At 29.3% G+C, this 23913-nt stretch overlaps 1 protein-coding gene across 1 annotated transcript; it reads right to left on the minus strand.

The window, feature by feature from the left end:
* Positions 1–6063: 6063 nt before the first annotated feature.
* On the minus strand, positions 6064–8111 carry LOC124840118 (alpha/beta-Hydrolases superfamily protein). Its single transcript, XM_047316118.2, has 2 exons — positions 7572–8111; positions 6064–7015 (listed from the first exon to the last, which is right to left on the minus strand). Exons 1-2 carry the CDS (start codon positions 7940–7942, stop codon positions 6586–6588), a joined length of 801 nt encoding a protein of 266 aa, XP_047172074.1. The 5' UTR covers positions 7943–8111; the 3' UTR covers positions 6064–6585.
* Between the last annotated feature and the right edge of the window lie 15802 nt (positions 8112–23913).

The following is a 23913-nucleotide window of genomic DNA, read 5'->3' on the forward strand; positions in this document are numbered from 1 at the left end:
GAACTTCTTATTTGATGTTACATACACCTCACTGAGCATTACTCCCTGCTGAAATATACTCGGTCTTATGAAAGTTATTCTTCTATAATGTGCAATAATAATTGATTCTAGATTTCATTTTACCAAATCTAATTCTGGTAACAATCTAAGGCATGCCTTGTTTTGATATGATGGATGACCTCAATGATGAAGGTGGTTTCTCTCATGCTCCGGAATATCTAACATATGGTGTTCACATGAAACAAATAAGGTGGTGTGGCATCCTTCAGGTGATTTTTATAATTTTTTCCACCTCATTTTCTATTAGAGTATATTTTAGCTTATTAGTCTGATACAAAAGTATGGTTCTGGTTAATTGCAAATGTTATATGCTTTTGAACATTTAGTTGTTCAAATTTCAGCCTAGTGGGGGCTTCCATACTTGCTGTTTACTTGGCTTTACTTTATGGAATGTATGTTCCAGACTGGCAATTCACTGTCCATAATCCAGACAGCATATACAATGGAACAACTTTAACTGTAAGCTTCCCGTTGGTTGTCTCTGATACTCTCTGTACACTCATGAAGGGGGAATACAAATTAAACACTATTCATACTCTCTCTGTATACAGTCTCTCTTTTATCCTTCTACATCAATACTTTTATCCTTCTACATCAAGTAGTAAGATTAAGGGTAAATCAATCCTAAGTTCAGTAATGTGCTTAATTCACTCCTTCTATTGTATCAATTATTTGTATTAAAAGAATTACATTATTGAGGTACTATTATTATTAAACAGAGAAATAGCCATGACATGAATGAGATGTGCAGCAAAAAGAGAAGGAGCAAAATTGCATTTATTTGTTTCACTTTCCATCATACAAAAAACTAACACTTCTAAATATCATACAAACATTACCCAGTAGCAAATTTCAGCAATCACTAAACAAGTAACTGAAAACCATACTAACAAAGACGAAATGAATGCATGAAATTAAATTTGTGATGACTTGAGGAAGTAAGTACCTGGTTGAGGCTCCAACACCTGTTTGAAATAAGTGCAGAATGATTGTGAAAACTTAGGCAAACTGAACAACTCACTATGCTCCACCACCAGCTGCAAGAGCAAATCACCTACAAGTATTATTGTTGTTGATAGCCATCACTTTCCAGACCAAATCAATGCACTAGAACAAGTACCAAGAGAGTGAGGTGTTGGGTTAACTTCAACAACACTTTTAAACCATTCAATCAATATCAAACTTCATTTCTAATAAACACTTTTAAGTAAATTAAAAACCACATAAGCTCTACAACCATACAATTCAAATAAGTAATGAGAATTAAAAATGAGAATCAATTAACAGTTAGCCAAACAATATGTTGAAACATATTTTTTTGGTGCAGGGAGAGGAACTGAAGCTCTTCTTCCTCTGCTCCAACTCTCCACTTCACTAAGGATTGTCACATTCTTTCTTTCACAATGAAGAAAGCATCAATTAATCTCTGGCAAAGCAATGAAACCAGACATGTTGTTATCATTTCTCTTCCTCTGGTTGCATAGATTTTTACTTATATGTCTACTTTGACTAAATCCAAATAAGAAAACAAAGTCCTGTAGACTAGTTGCCTTTCAATATATATATATCCCTCCATAACTTTTGAACCAACGAAAACACTATTGGTTGCTTAAGTAATAGAAAAAAACCTCTTCCTAACATGACATACAATTCTTACTACCCTTGTGCATGTTATGATCTTTACTTGAGTGCATACAATCTGTATAAACATTTTTTTGGACTAATCTTAATTGCTCAACTTCCTGCATTTGGTCATCTTTTATGAAATAACTTTTATGAATATTGTACTAATTTAATCCATAATGGGATCTCTAACATTCTTCGTATATATGAATATTCTAATTAGGCAAGGGCTATCAATCTGATGCACTGTATATGGCCTAAATTTTCAGTGACGAACAATGCACCATCACACTTCAACCTAATATCTCTTCCTTCCACAAATACACTACATTCTGTTCTTAAACCTTCATAATTCATGTAAATCATTCATATAATTTGGTTGATCAACTTATATTATACTGTGTGTGTATATATATATATATATATATATATATCGATATAGACGTTACAATGTGCAAAATGACTCAAAAGAATGAAATAGATTACAGAGGGAAATATCTATAAATTCTCAATCTTTTCGGTACTCAGTTAATGTTCTATTTGACCTTTTCTTTCTGTCCCTATGCCATTGCAATTACTTGTATCCTTTTAAGTGCATATTTTGATCTGACTTTTCACCTCATACACGCATTTTTAGTATGTAATTCCAAGCTAAAAGAGAAAACTGATTACTCTGACAATATAATTTTAGATCAAGTTACCCTTTTGTTGGGTCATGATTGGTGCTAATCAAGTCATCCTAAATAGTAGCAATTGCAGCATTTCAAGTAAACTATAGGAACCTACTGTTACCTTAACCTGTTATTATGCATGTATTCTCCTTTTGAAAGTTGTATCTTTTATAATAATAATAAGCATCTACATATGGCTTAACAAGGTGTTTTCAATATTCTTTTGAGACAGAATAATATCGGTACATTGTTGTTAAAAACAAATGCAGTGTGGACAAATAAGCAAAGACTTTAGCCGTATCCCTCACGGGTGTTTACCTTCCAATTCCATGTCTTTTTCCCTAGCACCACTAAAATTGCAATAATTTTCCAATGATATTTATTGTTAAACAAAATCTCCAATGCGAATATCAGGCAATACACACATATTCAGGTTAACTCACACATGCATCACAAACAGGGCAGCCACCAAAAAGGTACATAATTTCAAGCAATAATTTGAACTAATAACTCACCTCTACGGTAGCCACAACCCTCCGATACCCTCTGTCGCGCAACCCTTCTCATGCAACGAAAGGTACTTCGTCACACAACCCCTGGATTAGCCTCCCTTGGCAACTACAAGCTCTGTCCACGCCGCGACAACACCTCTTGACGCCGCCAAACCACCGTCGTAAACAAATAGCAGCTCGACAGGTTGAGAATCAATGGCAATGATGGTTTCGGATGGTGAACGACAGAGGGAGGTAGAGCTTAGGGCACGGTATAGTGGAAAGCGGGGACGGGAGTTAGGACAGGCTTTTCGGAAAGTATTCGGAAAAATGGAAGAGGGAAATCCCAAATTCAGATTTCATTAAGTAAATGCATATACCGACGGCCAAAAGCCTTCGGTAAATCGTCTGTGTAATACCGAGGGCCAAAAGCCTTCGGTAATGACCAACTTTAATGACCGCCGGAAAATCCTTCGGTATTATGAATTTTATCGAGGGGCAAGCGGCCTTCGGTAAATTTCCTTCGGTAATCAATGATTTTGTAGTAGTGTGAATTGATATTTCAATAAGAACAAAAAACAACACAAAAGAGATCAAGAAACAAAAAGACAACTAAAAATGGAGGAAAATGACAATTTTTAAAAATGAAAAATTAAACAAATGAATCATTTATGCTTAATGTTCTCCAATCATATATAAACATGAACCTAAATCTGGACTCTAATTAAGTTCATAAACCTAAATAGAAAAATGAGAACTAAAACAAGAAAAACCAAATTTACGTAAGTTTCTACATAAAAACTTCGTACATTTGACCCAACTTCCAAAAATCTTAGAAAATAATATAAGATTCCATTTTTTTAAAAATAAAATCATATATTATTTTGAAATCAAATAAATATAAAATCCAATGTAATTAGAATCAACAAAAAGTAATACCTATAAGAAAAATTATAAAACAACATGCGCCTATAACAAATTTAATTCAACTAATAACAAATTATTTTGAAATTGAAAGTAAAACACAATTAAAATATTCTCAATGTACAATAAAATTACAACTAAATATGTGTGCACAAAAATATGTGTATAAATTTTTACATCTATATTTCATATCAAAACAATATACATAATTATAATAATATATATTCTTAAAAGATTGATTTGATGATTAAATTGGAAGGGAAGATGAAAAAAAGTTGAGTTCACTTTGACTAAAATATCATTATTTTCAATATTTCAATGTTTTTTATTGTCTTAATCATATCAGTTATAATTTTAAGTTAACTTTATTTACATAACATATATTCATTATCTATTATTTAGCTTCAAAAATTCATAATAATGGTATAAACCCTAACTTTCTTTAAAAAAACCTCGTTAAAAAACCAACATTTCACTAAGTAATATACATTTATAGTGATTATATTTTTTTAAAGTTTAGAGTATAGGAAAGTTAATAATCAAATACACAGTAAAAAAAAATTAATACAAAAATAAGTTTCAATCTCAAACGTATTTTATCCTCGACTACTTTTTCATTAGAAAAAACATGTTTGGAAAAATAATACGTTGTTAAAAATTTAGAAGAAAAAAATATAGAAAATTATTAAAATGCTATTTCTGGAAAATAATAAAGTTTCTAACAGCTTAACTTAAAAATTTAATATTCTTTATTCAAAACTAATTTTCTAAATTCCAGTCACATTCTTAGGAATATAGAATTGAGATTAATGTTCAACATTTAGAAAGCCGTCGAAAAAATTCAAAGGTTGTCTTTTACTCTAAGTTTATGTAATAATTTGTTTAAACGGTTAGAATGATATATATGTAAGGCAATTCCATATCAACAATCTTAGATGGTTAATATTTTAAGGTTTAATAGCCAATTTAGTCCTCACTTTCGTTGAAAAATCTCAATTTAGTCCCTCGTTATAAAAGTGTTTTGAATTAGTCCTAACTTTTAAAATAGTGGGTCAGATTGGCCCTTTCTGTTAAATATAAGTTAACAAAATTAATGGATGATGATGTGACACAACTTAAAGCTAACGAGAGACCAATCTAACACATCAGCTTTAAGCTGTGTCACATCATCATCCATTAATTTCGTTAACTTATATTTAACGAAAGGGACCAATCTGACCCACTATTTTAAAAGTTAGGACTAATGTAAAACACTTTTATAACGAGGGACTAAATTGAGATTTTTCAACCAAAGTGGGGACTAAATTGGCTATTAAACCATATTTTAATGGCATAGTAAATGTAATCACGTATTTTTTTACTTCAAACATATAAAATTAAAGAAAAAGGAATTTGTATTCCATTATTCTTATGATTAAACCAAACACGATTTCATTAGTTAAAAGTGTTTAGTAGGTGTTCTACGTATATGAACTGTAAATAATAAAATCATACGATTTATTGGGATAAACTTTTCCACAACTATTTTTCTAAAATATAAGATAAATTTGAGTTTCTTTAATAAGAACGGTCTGGATATAAACAAATATAAGAAAGAAACGCTTATAAACTTTTTCTTGTCTTCAAAATTTAGGATAGAGATAATGTTTTTGATTTTGATAATGTCTTCAAATTAATATTGAAGTTTTACTATATTTTCTTTAAAAAAATCCAGCAAGCTTTATTCTAATGTTGAATGTATTGGTTTTTAAGGGATAAAAATATCTGAATTAAATAAAATTTTAATTTCTAAGAGATAAAAAATTGACAAATTCTATGTAATAACCAACGAGAGTAATGGCGTAGTTTTCACAAGAATAATATAACGTCATTAATGGCTTAGTTATCAATCTAACATCCATTCCGTTAGTCAAACCACAGGCAAAACTTAATAGACTAACCTATCGCATTATTTTGTTTTCACAATTTTTATACTATATGCATAAAATATTAAAATCAATTTATTAAAACAAAAATGAAAATTTCTGTAATTTAACAACTACAACTTTATCGTGTTCTTAGAAAATATAAATGTGCAATACCTTATTTCTAGTTGAATAATTATCATCTAAAATTAATCATCATCTTAATTTTATCGACTTAGAAATATTAATTAACCATTAAAGATAAAAAAGTATTAAAATGAATAAATATGAAAGACAGCAACATGAAAAATAAATTAATAAAAAAAACCTCAAATAAGGCTGAGGCCCAATAATAAGTGGGCCACAAAATCAAAGCAACACCTTTCACAATAGCAACAACAACCAACTGCAATCGTAATAATATTAATACTACAATCACACTAACAGACAGGTCTCTCTCATTTCTGCTATTCTTTTTCTCTCGAAAAATAGGAGAGAACTACAAAAAGCGATAAAAAAAAAACTAAAATCACTCTCTTTATCCGCCACTAAAATTTAATAAAAATCTCAAAATTTAATTGAGATTTAATAAATTTTAGTAAAAAATAAAGAGAATGTTTTAGTTTAATAATAATAATTACGTTGATAGAGAGATACTACTAAAACTGGGGACGCATCACGTGAAATCCACGTGCAGATTCTTATCCTAAAATAAAAATCCGAAAGTCCAAGAAGCAAACACCCACACGTTATTCGCCACGTGTCCACTTTCGGAGCCTTTCGTACATTTCTTCTAGCACCCTTCGTAGTAGCTTCTACCCTACCCTTCTACTGCTAATAATACTAACACTAATACTACTGCAACACTTAATCATTTAATTAATGAACTATCACGCGCCGCCACTCAACGCGCTACTGCGACAGCGCGATCTCCAACTGCCGAGCCAGGTAGGAGGGAGCGCTGAGATGCGGGAGGTGACCCTCCGTGTCCAGCCATTGGATGGTGCTTTTCCCGCCGATGTGCTCCTTCATGTATTTGGCCACGGTTTCAGGCACGGACATGTCACGTGCCGTTTGCATGATGCAGCAGGGCACGCTGACCAGACCAAGAATCCCCCTCAGGTCGCTGTTGAAAACCGTGCGCGACACGAACAGCGAGATGTCCGGTCGCATGTTGAACAGCGTCCGAGAAAACTCCCTCACCGCCGTCGGCACGTCCGCCCCCACCGCCAGTGGCGCGAAACCGTTCACCCACGCCTCGTAGTTGGCTTCCATTGCCGAGAACACCTGCTCGATCTCTCCCTGCTCGAATCCCCCATGGTAGTCCTTGTCGTTCAGAAATCTGACAAAATTCAACCACCAGTAAGATTTCTAATCACTCTTCTTCAATCAATTACTCACACATTACATCCTCCTAAATTCTTTTCCCTCGATTACCCTTTCAATTCCACTGCTTTTCGTGGATCAAACTTAAACACTCCCAAATCGTGTTTTCCTTTTTATCTCAAACTCATTATTAAACTAAAGAGCAGTATCTTTAGTTATTATGTTCATAATTACCCTTTCCATTTGATGCGGTAAATGTAACTGATGATTCCATTACGTGGTTTCAATCCAAACACAGAACAATTACACTCCGTCACACAGTTTTACTCTTGTCAACAGTCTTTTCACCTCAAACAACATAAATTACTACGAAATTGTCAAGTTCGTTGATCTTACAAGGTTAAGTGAATAAAAGTGTTTTCAAATTTAATCCAAACATACTAGTTCTACATGAGCAAAATCGGCTCATCCAGAGTTTAAATTGGAGACTGAGCACACGAGCGGTAACAAAAGATCGAACCGGAGAGAAAGAAAATTGCAGTAATGGATGAGGATAGGTTTTGGTAGGGTACCTGGGGGAGGCGCCGATGAGGATGAGTTTGGAGAAGAGGTCGGGACGGCGGATGGAGGCTAGCATGCCGATCATGGCAGAGATGGAGTGGCCGACGTAGGCGCAGCGGGGGACGCGGAGGGCCTCGAGGATGTTGAGGAGGTCGTCGACGTAGGCGTCGAGGGTGGTGTAGCGGCGGTAGTCGAAGTGGTCTGGGTTGACGCTGCCGGCGCACACCAGGTCGTAGAGAATGACGCTGTAGTGGCGCGTGAAGTAGGGAAGCACGCGCTGCCACGCCGACTGGTCCGTACCGAAGCCGTGTGCCAGGACCAGGTACTTGTCGCCGGTGCCCTCAACGCGCACGTTGAGTGCGTCCAGAATGGAACTCCCCATACCGAATTTGTTCAGAGAGAGGAACACTCACACACACGACACACGACACACGACACACGAGTGGAGTGGGTTTGGTTTGTGTGTGAGAGAAAGAGAGCGCGTGGCCTTTGGGGTTTGAAACAGTTGAATCGAAGGTGGTTGTTTAATTTTATATTTTGTTTCCTTTGTTTCTTTGGGTGCTATTTATAACTGCCACCACCACCCTTCACTCAATCACAACACACCATTCTCACTCTATTTTGCTTTACCTTTTTTTTATATTTTTTCGTTTAAATCCTTTTTTATTTTAATTAATTATACTACTTTTTATAATACCCAATTAGATAGGTTAGGTCTTAAATTTGACTACCCAAAAAAAAATGTAATTTATTTTATTATATAAGTTACTAAATTATGAAAATTCCACTCCTAAAAATATATTTAAAAAGTGTTTTTTTCTTTTACTTAAATTAAAGTAAACTAAATGGTACACGCAGTGACGTACTTGTTTATTATTGCAAAAGCAGATGCCGTATGGAAGCAACTAGAAAACGAAATAATTTTTTTTTATTTCCTTCTATTTGGGAAGTTCTTTACTTTTGACGTACAGTGGGGTATTAAAAATAAGAGTTTTCTTTTAACATTTTATTATAGTAATATACATATAAATTACGTGGTTAATTAAAGTAGTAAGATGAATAAAATTATGTTGCATAGTAAAATGGTTAATCAAAATTAAATGTAAAATGGTGTTAACGGTTGATGAAAGCAAATGTTTAAAGTACTATTATAGTCAACTTGAGGTGTTTTAATGAAATTGTTTTAACCTTTATTACAGAGAACAACGAAAGTTAAACTTTAATTAGTAAAACTAAGAATAGAAGTATATGCTAATTATGTGAGATTTATTAGTGAAACTATCATTTTGATTAAACATTTGTGATTGAAAACACTGTTATTTGGTGTGATTTTACTCTGGAAAACGAATTTGGCATGATTAGTTGAAAACTTGGACTAATGAGAAATCAGAAAAACAAAGCAAATGGTAGATTTTTGAAGAGGATGAGATGAAGATGCGACATGACAATCATCATAACTTTTTGTCGTGCCCAATTATCCCATTGTACGGACGCAGAAAATTTCACACTGCACTTTTTTTTTCTTTCATCTTTTTGGTTTTCACCTGTTCAAAATTCAGATTGGAGGAATGTTAAAGAATATATTTTTCTATTCCAAATTCGTATTTTGTTTTAAATTTATTAAAAACTACTTTAATGATTATATTCCGAGATGTAATTATTGTAAGGTAACTTCTTTTAGTAAGTTAATTTTGACCTAAGTAAAAATTTACTAAAATATTTTAAATTAGATTAAGATTTTTATGTACGGATAATGTTATTATCTATGAACTTAAACGATTTGATTTGACTGTTATATTGGCGGATACACGCACGACAGGAAAAAAATGAAAAAGAAAAAAAATTAACGACCTGATATTTTGAGTGAATTTGAGGGGGTGAATTTAAGAAGATTTGAGAAGATTTTAAGATAAATTTTTTTGTCGTTTATTTAATTGAATTTGGAAGTAAATGAAAGGGAATTTAAAAATAATTTTTTTTAATTTATCACGTCAATACAATTCTATACTAATTCTCACAAATTTTATTTCTAAATTCACTCTCATTTAGCTCTAAATTCACTCAAATAAAGGACAAAAAAAATTATCTTCAAATTCTCTCAAATCTCCTCAAATTCACTCTCTCAAATCCACTCAAAAGAACATGACCTAAAAAATGGTGTGATCTTATGGATTATCATAGAATTATAAGAATGGTTATTGTTTTTGGATAAACAAATAGTACATTTTGACAATAATGTAGCAATGTAATCATTCATTAAAAAATTAAAAGATTTGTACAATTAATAATTTGTAGTTCAAGTTTTATTAAATTTACATTATAAGAATTTAAACGTTTGAAAACATTTTATAACTTTATAAGATTAATTGAATTCTATGAATTTTTTAAAATAATTTAAAAATGGCGAGGTTTTTAATAAAAATGAATTTATATAATTTTTTAATATTTTACACAAAATTCATTTCGCACGTATCTGATTTAACATTACATATAATTTATAGTTATTGTTAAAAATAAATTTTTAATTTAAGGTCAATTCAACCATCAAATAAAAAAATGTGATAAAAAAACCTATTTTTCACATTAAAAGAAATAATTAACTGTTTTCCTATTCTTATTTTTTTTAATAAAGAAATAGAAAGATTTAATATTTTTGTGTTGTGAATTCGAAAATTAAAATAAATAAAATAAAGAGAGTATGAGTTGGCGCATCCATACCATAGTGGTGAATTAATGTTAATAAATAATCCAAGAAATTTATGTCACAACATCTATTTTTGTCAGTTGGTTCAGCTGCTGCCTCGTACCCGTTTTAATCATATTATTAAAAGATTTTGTCTTTTTCTCTTACAAAATATTAGTCAATCTTATATAATAAAGAATTTGGTCTCAATAATAGCCATAAAAATTTTATTAATAAAATAACAAAAACTAATATCACAAATAAATATATCTCTTGTCACATTTGTGAGCAATCGTATTTCTTATTTAGAGATGTGAAAACGATCTATTTTATTCGATTTAGTTTCATTAATAATGGATTAATGAGTAATGTGGGTTGACTTATTACGAATTAATGATTAACGTGTTCACTTAATGATAATTTTTTTGTTAATTTATAAAAATAAAAACAACTTTTTTAATTAAACATTAAATAAATTTTAATTCAAATACAATTTAAAACAATATTAAACTCCAAATATAATTTAAATTTTCAAAAACACATTAAAATTTAAATACATTTAAAAATAAAAGATTTAAGATTTTGTATTTTAATATAATTTAATATTTAAAATTTATTTAACTGATTATCATTCAACTCTCTAGGAGTTAAATTTTTAGTGAATCAAGTTTACTTTTAATCTATATCAAAATTTATAATTTTTTTTTTTAATTTAAGTCCATGATAAACAAGTTTTAACCAATTTTACAGCTATATTCTTATTATATGTGTATATATTTGTTAAATTTCACAAAATCATAAGTAGAAATACCTATTTATATAAATGAAAATTTATTTGACCAATCCATTTAATGAATTATCAAATGTCATCATGATATTCATTTGAAATGTGATATAAATATAACAAAATTTAGTTAAAATAACTAAATCCATTTCTAAAGTTAGGAAATTAAATTTGTTCAAAATTTTGAAAAAAAAATTATTTTTAATTTTCACTTAAAATTAAGAGACAAAAAACATATTTAACCTTTTATTTTCAAGTTGTTTTGACTCTCCTATATCACTTATACAACCCATGTAGATAATATTAGTATAGAAAAGAACCTTATTTTCCATTAGTTGGCATCAATGTAAAAAATGGTATAATTATTATTGGTTATAAATAATATAGAATTATAAATAAAATAAGTTATCAATTGTTAAGAATTAAATTTTAAGTTTTACTCAATCCTACAAAATCAATTAAAAAATAAATTTTAAGTTTGATTCAACTTCACAAAATTAATTTATAAAATGATATTTACATTACTTTTATATATAAAGAAATTAACTCATAAAACAAAGTTGATGTTAAAGATCTAACATCAATTATAAATAAGTTTATAATATATATATATATATATATATATATATATATATATTATAAACTTATTTATAATTGATCTAACATCAACCTTTTTTTCTACTTCTATATTATTTGAGTTAATAAACACGATAAAATCTCTCTCTTTATACATAAAAAGTACATGAGTACTATTATTTTGACATTCAACAATTTTTTATACACAATTTAGATCTATTATTTTATCCTTCAATTTTTTTTCTTTGTTTACAAGTGCAAAAAGTTATTTTTTTTAATGACCACATAGAAGTAGATTATCAATTGATACAAGTGGTGTATAAAAACATTTTCTAAATATAGTAGAAAGAGTGTTTATCTTTATGTTTAAAAAGTACTTATCAGATTTATAACAATAACAACAATTACATTAAGCTAAATTTCGGAACTCTAAATTTTTTATGAAGTTTTTTATGTTATTTATTTGCGGAGTCTTCAAACTATACTGATATTGTTATTTAATTTTTTTAAATGTTTTAAAACATCAAAATCAATATTTATTCGTGTATTTCGAAGACTCAAACAAAAAAAGACAACACAAAATAGCAGATAAATAATCCAAATTCTAAATTCAAATAAGTAAACACAAAAACTCGTTCAAAATTCACATTAAAATTAAAGAAAAACACGTGCAATGAGAATCTAAGGAAGGACCTAGGTCAAATGTTTTAAATGGCTTATATTTTGGTAGGAAGAAAAGATACAAGTTATTAGAGTAGTAAAGAAGATGTGATTGAAACATATGGAGCATGAGTATTAGAGCATTTTGCAGAAAGAAAATGGTGATGACGACAAAGGAATGACAGAAGGTTAGGTCCTCCATGTATTCATTCATGTTCAACCCACTACTATAACACAATTACACAGTTTTCTGTAGCTCAGTGTTGACGTTTCAAAGATAGATAAATCTCCAGAATCTGCATGCAGTTCAAGATCATATCTTAAAGGTTAGAGTTATAAGGTTATCATATATAGTCGAATCTGATTCAATGGAAGTTGCCTTCAACCCTTTCTTTTTCTTCACCTAGCAAACCCCCACACACTTCAATTAATAAAATTATATATAATATTACTATATATATATGCTTGATCTAGATGGTCCATTTAATTTTCTGTTTGGACGATCGTCCACAACCGCTCGTCCACAATTCAAAGTTGATGTCAGAAAAACGTTAGATTTATAACGGCGTTAAGTGGGTAGGATTCAATTGATACAAATTTCAAAACATAGGTATCAAATGCCTACATTTTTAAAACCGGGTACTAAACAGCAAATTACCTCCGAACATGGGGACTAAGTAGGTAATTAAGCCTTTTCTTTTTTTCTTGTTTCCGCATCCAAGTTACTGGCCACAGAATAGAGCATTGAGACACAGAAGGATTTGACATGTTGCCTGCACCTTTTCATCACTATCTATATGACAAAGATGTACCATGCTTTAACTTCTCCTTTCTCTCCCTACCTATGTGCTACTCCAAACCACTACCTAAAGGCATAAACTTCTACCTTATCTTCACCACTAATTAATTTAACCTAAAAAATAAAATACAATTCTGCTTTCTTTCTCTACCATGTTTTTCTATCACCAGAACTTGTTTGAATAATCTATTTCACAATCCACTCATATATATCTCTCACCATCTATTCTTCCTTTCAGATCACGTTTTTTTTATCATTCATGATAACCGTTTTGAATGCTTTAATTTAACCTCTACATAGCAAAAAGAACTATACATTATCATGTTTTCAGGGTTGGAATTTGTGTGGTCCGACAAAGTGGATAAAGTGATATGATGATCAAAAGGAGCTTATATACAGAGTGAATATAGAAATTTATTTTTTGTGTTGTGGTTGTGTTTTAGCCACTATAATGGATAATGAATGAACGAAAACTAAAGTGTTTTAAATTCTATGTGAAAAAGGAAACAATTTATGGAGTGTTGCATTGCATGATGTCAATGATTTTGCACCTTAGAGTTGGAAATGGAAGATAAGAGCATGGGTAGGGAAGTTATCCAAAAAGCAAGTCGATAAGCTTTGAATGTCGGGGCCCCAAACACAACATAACGAGAGAGAAACAAATGCAAGTGTTTCAAAAGTTCCAAGGTTCTATATATGATGTTGGCACAAAGGAACAACCTAGTTGGGACAATTATTTTTCCATGTTCAAATTCTTCTGCTGACTCATAACTCTCTCATCTGCGACTCTCTTATTTCTTTAAAAAGCTACGAAATGCTTTGTGATTTAGCACCTTCCATTATTCTTGAGAGAGATGTGTAACTAATCACCATTTCATTTGTTTGCTAGTTTAATTTTCCATTAATGACCATATTTGAAAATTAATAATGGCATCCTTTGAAATATAAAAGTAATAAATTTAAAACTAGAATTTATAAGATCTTTTCATTCAAATGTGCTCACACAAAAATAAAATTTAAGACTCTAAATCTTATTTGAAACTTTTGGATTATATCCTTGAATTAAACGTTATAAAAATTTTGGATTAAAAGAAAGCAGAGACGACGATATACAAATATAATATGCACTACTGCAAAACATCACGCTTATAACGTCTTATCACCAAAAACTCAACGCTTATAATGTCTTATCACCAAAAATTCAACGTAAATAAACGTAAATAGTGACTGGTGATATTTTTGTAAATAAAACGTCAGTATAGAAGTCGGTTCCTTCAGGGTCATACGTCAAATCCTTTTTTAGACGTCAGCTCCAAAATCAGACGTCAAAAAGGTCCGAAAATATCTCATTTTAAGCGTCAATATTAATTTTTTTTACGACGTCGGACCCCCCAAATCATACGTCAAATTCTGCTTTAGATGTCGGGCCCCCCAGATCAGACGTTAAAAAGATTCAAAAAATCTCATTTTAAGTGCCAATATTAATTTTTTTACGACATAGACGTCGGGCCCCCCAAATCAGACGTCAACTCCTTCTTTAGACGTGAAGCCCCCATATCAGACGTCAAAAAGGTCCAAAAATAAACGTCGGTGCCCCCAGATCAGATGTCAAATCCTCTTCCAGAAGCTACAAAATCATAATTGAAAGGTCACTTTTTCAAACATAAGACGTCAAACATAGTAGGGGTCGGCGTCTAATACACATTACGTATCCCCTCCCCAGACGTTAATAAGCTCTGAAAATATCCCAAAAGTAGTGCCAAAATGGATTTTTTTACCAATTAGGCGTCAAATCTAGAGTGGGGCCGATGTCAAATTCTCTTTTAAACTCCAAACACTCAAAATGCGAGGCTCACTTTCTTTCACGTTTTTGTTTGAGTTTTTGTTTCTTTCACGTTCACTAGTTACGTGTTTTCTCTCTCGCTGCGTTCATCTTATTCATCTACTTTTTCTCGTTCGTCATTAACGTTCAGGTAAGTTTTGTTACACTTTGAACCGTTTAAAATCATTTTGCACGGACTATTTATGTTTGGAGCCATTATGTTTCATTTGCACCGATTAAAATTCGTTTTCAATGGTTTTTGGTGCAGTTCTTGGGTGCATTCTAGGACAACTTCGGCGACTATTTTCGAACCGTTATTGTGCGCATTTTTCTCCTCACCCTCACAGCGGCACCTATATAGTCCCTCACCTTCACGGCGACGATTTTTTTTTAAGAAAAGCCCATAAATTGACGTCGGTTGTTCTTACAACAGATGTCAATTAACGTCTGTTATAAATGCAACAGACGTGAATTGACATTTGTTCAAAGACAACATACGTCAATTTACATCTCCCACTACGTCGGACATTTAACAAACGTCAAAAGTCTAAAATAGTGTCAAAAGTCTAAAATAACAGACATCAAAAATCTAAAATAACAGAAGTTAAAAGCTATTTTTGTATTAGTGATGATAAATCTCTTGGAAAATAAGATGCCCTGTAATCTAATATTACTACTCTCGATTCTTGTAAATATAAGTTTGATAAAAATAAGTAGTTCAAATAAGGGAGGGTTTATTTTTTAATTAAAAATTAAAATTAAAATGTTTGAAAAACAATTTTTATTGCATTATTTAAATGATACAAATAAATAATATGTGTGCGTGTGTGTATGTATGGGTGCGTGTGTGCGAGTGCATATGAGTGTGTGTGCGTGTACGTGTGGGTGCGTGTACGTGTAGGTACGTGAGTGTGTGTAATTAGTGAAGTTTTACACGATGAATTAGAACTGTCAATTCTTCTCATCATAAGGTGTAAAGAATGAAATACGTTATATTAACTTTAAGAATGTCAAAATAAATAAAGTTAGTGAAGATTAATTAATTTTTGTAGTTTTATTTAACTTTATTTTTTTAAAATTAAACTAATAAATTCAAACGTCCAATATTATTATTATTTATTTGAAATGTTTTAATTTAATGCATAATCTTATATATTTAAAAATATATTTGTTAACTTGATGTCCGGAAATATAACTTGATGTATTAATTTTTGTAATTTTATTTAACTTTATTTTTTTAAAATTAAACTAATAAATTCAAACGTCCAATATTATTATTATTTATTTGAAATGTTTTAATTTAATGCATAATCTTATATATTTAAAAATATATTTGTTAACTTGATGTCCGGAAATATAATTTGGTTTTAGGTATTAAATTCAATCTTATCTATTTAAAGAATAACGAGTTTAGATATTTTGAATGGTTTTAATGTAACACGATCTCTGATAATATTTTATTTTATAGGTCTGTCCTTTTGAGGAGATTTGAAGGAGAGAATTTGAAAAGATTTGAAGATAATTTTTTTTGTCGTTTATTTGAGTGAATTTGGAGGTAAATGAGAGTGAATTTGGAAATAAAATTTGTGAAAATTAGTATAGAATTGTATTCACGTGACAAATTAAAAAAATTTATTTTCAAATAAACGACAAAAAAAATTAATTTCAAATCCTCTCAAATTCTCTCAAATTCACTCAAAAGAACAGGGGTCATTCTTATCCTGGTGTTTTGAATTTTCAAAATGTATTTTTGGATGCATTTAATTGCTGGCCCTATCCTTATCATATTTTAAATCAATTTAATGCTCATGTGGTAAACGTGGAATATCATATAATGTTTCTGAATTTTACAAAATGTAACACAGAGGAGGGTGAGTCGAAGCGAGTCATTAGCAAGAATGATTGGTTTAGAAGCAAATTAATTGGTTATGATTCAACAACAATATTGATCCATTTAGAGTTAAAACATGTTTCCTTAGGTTAAAATTCTACTTCCAAATTTATAAATATAAAGGTAAGATAAGTTATTTATATTCACTAGTTATTAATAATTTAAACTATCAATATTAATCTGATTTTAGGATCTTTTAAAATACTTTCTAACTGTTTAAATAAATGACAATACTAAAACTTGAATTTCAGAATAATTTTCAGACTCCGAACATTTCATCAAACTTTAACCAAATTTCGACCCTACACTCCAATCATAAAACATTTGAAATACTCTCAAAATGTGTTTTTAGTCCCTCTATAGAAAATCAAATTCTGTTGAAATTTCATTATTCAATAAAGACTGAAATAGAAATATATATAATTTATGGTTTTGATATTCTAACAACATGAGTTTGAAATTGATAAGATAATCAGTGTTATAAATATATATAATAATAATAATTTATACATCTTTGTTAATGTGAATCTTTAAATAATTGATCGACTTTTGTGATAGTAAATTATTTGAAACTTCGTAATCTTTTATAAAAATAACATGATAGGAAAATAATAAATTAATTCATTATTTAACCTAATTTCACATGCAAAGTTAATTTTTAACTATTTTATCTTTAAGAAATCAATTAGTGACACCATTAAACATTTCCTAAAACATTTTTAGTTCTCTAATAATATTTTAGAATGTTTTCGATCTTCTTATTTGAATTATGAATTGCCAACTATGAAAAAATTACATCCAATAAATATATACACTTGAACATTTTATTTATCAAGTCTTCACATCTTGAAATCATCAAAAACATAATATTATAGGTGAAGTCTTTATTCAAACTTGTCTTCACCTAAATTATCACATCACTTGATGTCACTTGCAAACATTAAACAAATTAGTGAAATAACACATGTCCACGTTCAACTTAATCCATGTTTAAGATAATGTTTGCATGATTTTTTCAACATAACTCTCAAACAACATGCATAGGTTAATTTATTTCTCAGAAGTTTAATCACAAAATGTGTGTTTGTGTGTTGTCAAACTTGCGTTGGCGATATGACAAATCATCATGACCTATTTGTCATACCTACATATAATGTGTATATGTCAAACAAATAATAAACCGAATGTAATGTAAATCACACATGAATTTTTAGGCAATGATGGATGTAATAAAGAATATTGGGTGATAAGATTTGTAGTGTAACAATTATATTTTTTAAAGTCAACAACAATTTGCCTCACTTTCATGTGTAACATAAATTTTGTTAATATAGTATTAACACAATTCAAGATACTATGTTACATGAAAGTCTCATAAAGATTCACCATTATCACTAACCCCATCTACAAGAAGATACATATTTTTTTGTTACATGTTTAATAAAACCATTCTTTTATCTATAATTTCTTAAAATTGAGTTATCTATGTATAATATTTTATACTAGGTTTAATCTATTAAATAATTCATCTTAATATCTTAATTATAGAAGTATCTTAATTTAATTATTAATTTGTATTTAATTTTAAATATATTGAGATAATATCATTAGAGTTAATCATTGCGTATGAAATATTCTCTTTTCTGAAATTTGAAACATAGATTTGTTCTTAAAAGGTGTTTCAAATAGTTGAAGAAAAATATATATTTAAATTATCATCATTCTTGAATCACAAGTGATATGAAACTAATGAATATACCCACCCCGATTCATCTTTAGTTTGTCCTTTAATCTCATAGAAGGGTGTCATTCAAGTAATAGGAAACAATAGAAAATTCTTAGTCAGCAACAAATACAAGTCTTCCTTTCTTGACTTAAGAAGTTAAAGGAGCCCTTTAGAGATAAAGGAATGTACTAATTGGTAGGGGAACCATGGAGACAATATGCAATAAGTAGAAACTCTAAATCGGGATTAGGACAAAGGAAACATTTTTTAATTTAATGAGTGGATTGATAGTAGTAGTACCAAGCCAGTCTAACTACTGCAGATGATCTTCTGAGGAACCTTTTTACCATTTGGTGTATCGTCATTAAGAGAGTTTTTGTTCCCTCATACGACATCGATTTTGCATTTTCAAATCTATTAATGTACACATCCAAAATATTGTCTATTTTGGAGTTTGAAATTCCTTTATGATTTTATCCTAAAAAACATTGCAAAAAAACTGAAGATATATTTAAATCATCTTTAACATCACTTTCGAAACGATATGTTAAAAATTATACATCAGCTAAAAATAAAACAAGTTTATAATATATAAATAAATACAAACCTTATATTACATGTCGATTTTGTAGAATTGAATTATATTTAAAATTCACTTTTTAAAATAGTATTAGAAAAAAATAAAATAAGTTAGAACTTTATTACAAAAGGAAAAGAACTTCTCAAATCATAAACATTAACTTACATGTATAAAGAAGTTTTTATGTATATATTGGTACATAATTGTAAACAGACCAAAGTATCAAAAATACTCTATTATAGTTGTAAAATGTTTCATTATTAAAAAAAATATCATACCTAAAATTAGAGATATAAGAGTATTGAGATGTAACACTTAAATTTTAACTCTAGACTAATAAGTATTATTACAATAATTTATTGAAGGTGAAATTAAAAAATATAATGATAATTATGAAAATAGAAAAGGAAAAAATAAAAAAAAATGTGAAGGAAAAGTGGGTGGGGGTGAGGTGATGCTCCCCTAGTCAAGAAAAAGAGAGTCATACATTGGATTCGAATCCTATCCTTATGATCTGTTGCTCACCAAATCATGGTTTTTGAATTGAGTTAAGTTGAATTAATCCCATCTGCGCCAAAAAGAAAAAGAAAAAACCTTTGCGTGGAACTTCCGTTCAACTAAATGATTCTCATTTTATCCATATGTGGCACGTGCCTCTCCCACAGCCAACAAAATCTTTCTTTAACTTTAACATAACATTTTACTTTCTAATCAATATATAATACCATATAACAAATAACTTTATTATACACAACATTTTAATCATAAATCCGAATTTATTAATCATTTCTACAATCATAGTGCACATTCTCATTCAACTACCAAATATTATGTAAAATAAATTTATTAAATTTTACAATAATTATTTTAGAACCATACTAACCATATTTTTTGTTAGTTGATATAAAAGCTTTTACAATGGAGTCTATAGTCATTAAGCTCTTTATTATATTTATGCACCTGATTTTATAATTTTTTTATTTTTTAAATGAATTAAAATCAAAAGAATATATATTCGATATCCTCTCTCATTTTGTGTACCAACCAAACATTTTTTTTATGTCAAATATAATTTTTTTATCGCAATTCTATGTTAGATATGGATATTGGTAATATTATACTAAATCTTCAAAGTAATCAATGCAAAACTACCCTGACCGTAATATTCTCTAAAATGGCCGATCAAGAAAATTATATATCAATTTAATGTTAAAATTATTTCATTGTTATTTTATATAATTTTAAAAAAATTATTTTAGTTTATTAAAATTCATTACTTATTTGTCACCACTTAAAAATTTATTAAAAAATAAAATAAAAGAATACATGTAAAATCACACTATATCAATATACAAATTACACTTTAGGAAAAATAACTAAACTATATTTATTATGAAAAAATCTAAATAAATATATGAAAGTAAAATATTAAACTATTTATATTGTTATGTAATTAACTAACCTATCAACGTAATGATTTCTTTGATGAAAAACCTTCATACAAAAATTAACATTATATATATAATTTATCATGCATTACATAATATGAATTTACAATTTTTTGAAACAATGTGAAACGAACACTTACAAGCAAAAATTGTATATAACCAAGTTTTTTTCATTGAAAGTTTCACATAAATTAAAGATAAAACTAATTTAAATTATATAAATAAGTATAAAATTTGGCTTATAATAATTTTATAAGGTTGAGTTTAACTCAAAATTAATTTCTTATAAAAATTATGTTTGATTTATTTATTTATCCATACAAAGTTTTAAAAGCTTAGTTTAACAGAAACGAAGAAACAAAAATAAATTCATAGTTGTGCTCTTGTCTCTTTTCAAAGAAGAAAAACTCATATTCTTGAATGACACCAAAGGTTTTTTGTAGATAATGAGAATGAATAAGAACAAGCTTTTACGAAAGGAAGTGTTGGGATAGTTATAAAGAGAAGCAATAGAAGAAGAAAGAAGAAGAATAGAAGATAGATAAATGATGGAGGAGAAAGTGTTTCTATTGTATTATTATTAGGGACGTGAATAACGTTGGAAGGGGTTTTAGACATAATGATTAAGATGCACTAAAAAACCACAATGTTTGATTCATCCTACAGAGGCAGGTATCTAGTCTTGTTCCTTTTTTCATAGATTTGGAAGGATAAAGAGAAATGTGTAATAATTTTCCTTTTTTTTCGCACGCGTATAGCCACCAACTTTCCACGAACAAACTCTCTATACGTTAAGAATAGGGTTTCGATGTGACTTTCTTTTGACTTTTCATTTTGCATGATTTGTACTTCTTTCTATTTCTTTTCTATGCCTTCAATCATATTATCTCACTAACCTAAATTTGCTGCCCAATCAAACCTCCACACACCTAAAATTCCTCATCCAAATCAACATTCTATACCTTTTCTAAATACCTACATCTATCACTAACTCAAGTGGACAAAATAATTGCACTTCTTTTCGTTTATAATTTATTTATACCCTTTATGTATTGGAAAACTCTCATCTCTATAGTTCCACCAATTTCTTTTCTCTTCTAAATATATATTCTTCGAAAATATATTTATGAACTTTTTGGTTAAATATTTTTTTTTTTATATTTAGTTTCCTAACTTATTTCTAAGAGACATATTTGATCACTTTTATTATTTTTATTATTGGTTGACATTTCTTCAATAATTGTTATTTAATATTTATATAATTTTATTTTTTATATTTAACATTAGGGATAAAAAGTATGTATTATTTTAATATTGAAAGATTAATAATATTATATTTTTTCTGTTGTGATTTTTATTTTGACAAAAAAAATGTTTAATTAATATTTAGAATCTTCAATTAATATTTGCATAAAACATATAACATGGATTATAATTAAATTAACCAATGTTATAAATAACTTCCACATTACAAAAAGCTTCACCGCAATAATTCTGACATAATTTTTCAACAACCAACATTATAGGCGCGGCTGCAAAATCACGATTTTGCTTAGAAGTTTTTTCATTTCAGCCACACTTTTTCTATTAAAGTTGAATTCTAGACATCGTTTAGGAAAACTGAATTGAATAATACTTCAAGGAACAACTTTCTGCTCATGATTTTCATTTGTGCCAACATATATTTCTTGTAAAATGTTTTTATATCTGAATTTAAATTTGGTCTAATTAATTAATATAAAATATAACGATTAACTTTATGTGTTGACATAGCATGTCAATTTGAACATTTTACATACGCAACCATAACTGAAATTATATTCACAAGAACAACGGTTACTATTGTAGATAAGGAGTATCTAAATCATATGCTCTGACCACTAACGTTGGAAGAAAATTGTAAACAGAAATACATTAATAAATTTACAATTGGAAAGTGGTGATGATGATCAAACCAATGAAATTACGTTTTATTATGAGGTGTCCGGTGTGGTCTATAAGAAATAATTGCACGCATCTAACGTTAACCTCAAACTCAAATCAACGTAATTGAACTCTTTCTCTGTTGACACAACTCAAAAGAGAGAAAATAATGGCAAAATATGACAGTAAAAGGTTGAGTAACCAATAGAGTTAGGTATGGGGTAACTTTGTTCACACACATAACAATAAAAGAATATTAACCCTATAAATAGATAGAGTGAGAGATTAGTATTCATGTGGTGAGGGATAGTGTGAAATAATATGTTAAAACTTTGGAGACTTTGATGTGGTGATTTGACGTGGATGATTCCCCAAAATTTGACTTGAGAAAAATGGTGAAACCATAAATGGATGGTACAAATAATGGGATAAGTTAGAAGAGATAAGGAGACAAGGGTAGGGAGGTGGGGACTTGATACAAGTCACACCAACCAAATGAAGCATTTGAGCAGTGTGATTAGATATGGAGTGCACGCGTGCGTAAACCTCAAATACAATCGCACACTTTCTCTATCATTGCTGTTTTTCCTTTGCTTTTATTCCCTCTTTCTCCATTCCACACATTCTGAGCTACTTTATAACCCTTTTTTCTTCGTCTCTATGATCAAATTTTGTTCTCGTGTTAGAGTGTTTGAGGGTGTTGGAAGGATTAATACACATAAATCTCCAACTAGTAAGATATTGGAAGGATTAACACACGTAAATCTCCAACTCGTAAAATATTAGTCAAGTCTTCATGAATTTTTTTTTTTTTGTATCATTCTAAAAGACCTCTTATCAATGGAGGTATTTTATGTGTATGTGTTGGATAAAAGCGGATAGAAACACGAACAAAATTTTTTGAGGTGTGTAGATTCACTGTCCTTAAAGGACTTATCCACGTGTATTGCACAAGTTCCCCAGGATACAACAGGAACTTCCCAGAATATCTCCCAGGATATCAAAACTAGCAATAATCTCTAAAAAGATATAAAATAAATCCGAAATAATTTTAGAAGAGGAAAAAAAGAAAGAAGAATGAAAAAAAGACTGATTTGAGATGTGTTTTGGAATGGAGAAAGAACTCTCTATTTATAAAGTTAAAGAAAAATAAAATCAATAAAAGACAATAAAAACAATAAATAATTTAACCGTTGCAACACTTAAATATTTGACTGTTGCTAATTAATAAAAATATTAACGTTGCCAATTAATAAAAAAATATTAACATGGTAAAACGTTCCAACACCAACATTTAACTTTTGCAATATTATAATTATAAAAGTATATAAACTTATGTTGTTATCTTATTATATGCTACGTAAGACTTTGTTTTGTACGAAGGTGAATTAAGTCAAGATCGAATTCTGATGTTTGAACTGTTATATTATTTTAGTATATTAGTATGTATGGATGAGAGTC

This window comes from Vigna umbellata, chromosome 1, assembly GCF_029865625.1.
Source record: "Vigna umbellata cultivar VRB3 chromosome 1, Vumbellata_1.0, whole genome shotgun sequence".
NCBI lineage: Eukaryota > Viridiplantae > Streptophyta > Magnoliopsida > Fabales > Fabaceae > Vigna > Vigna umbellata.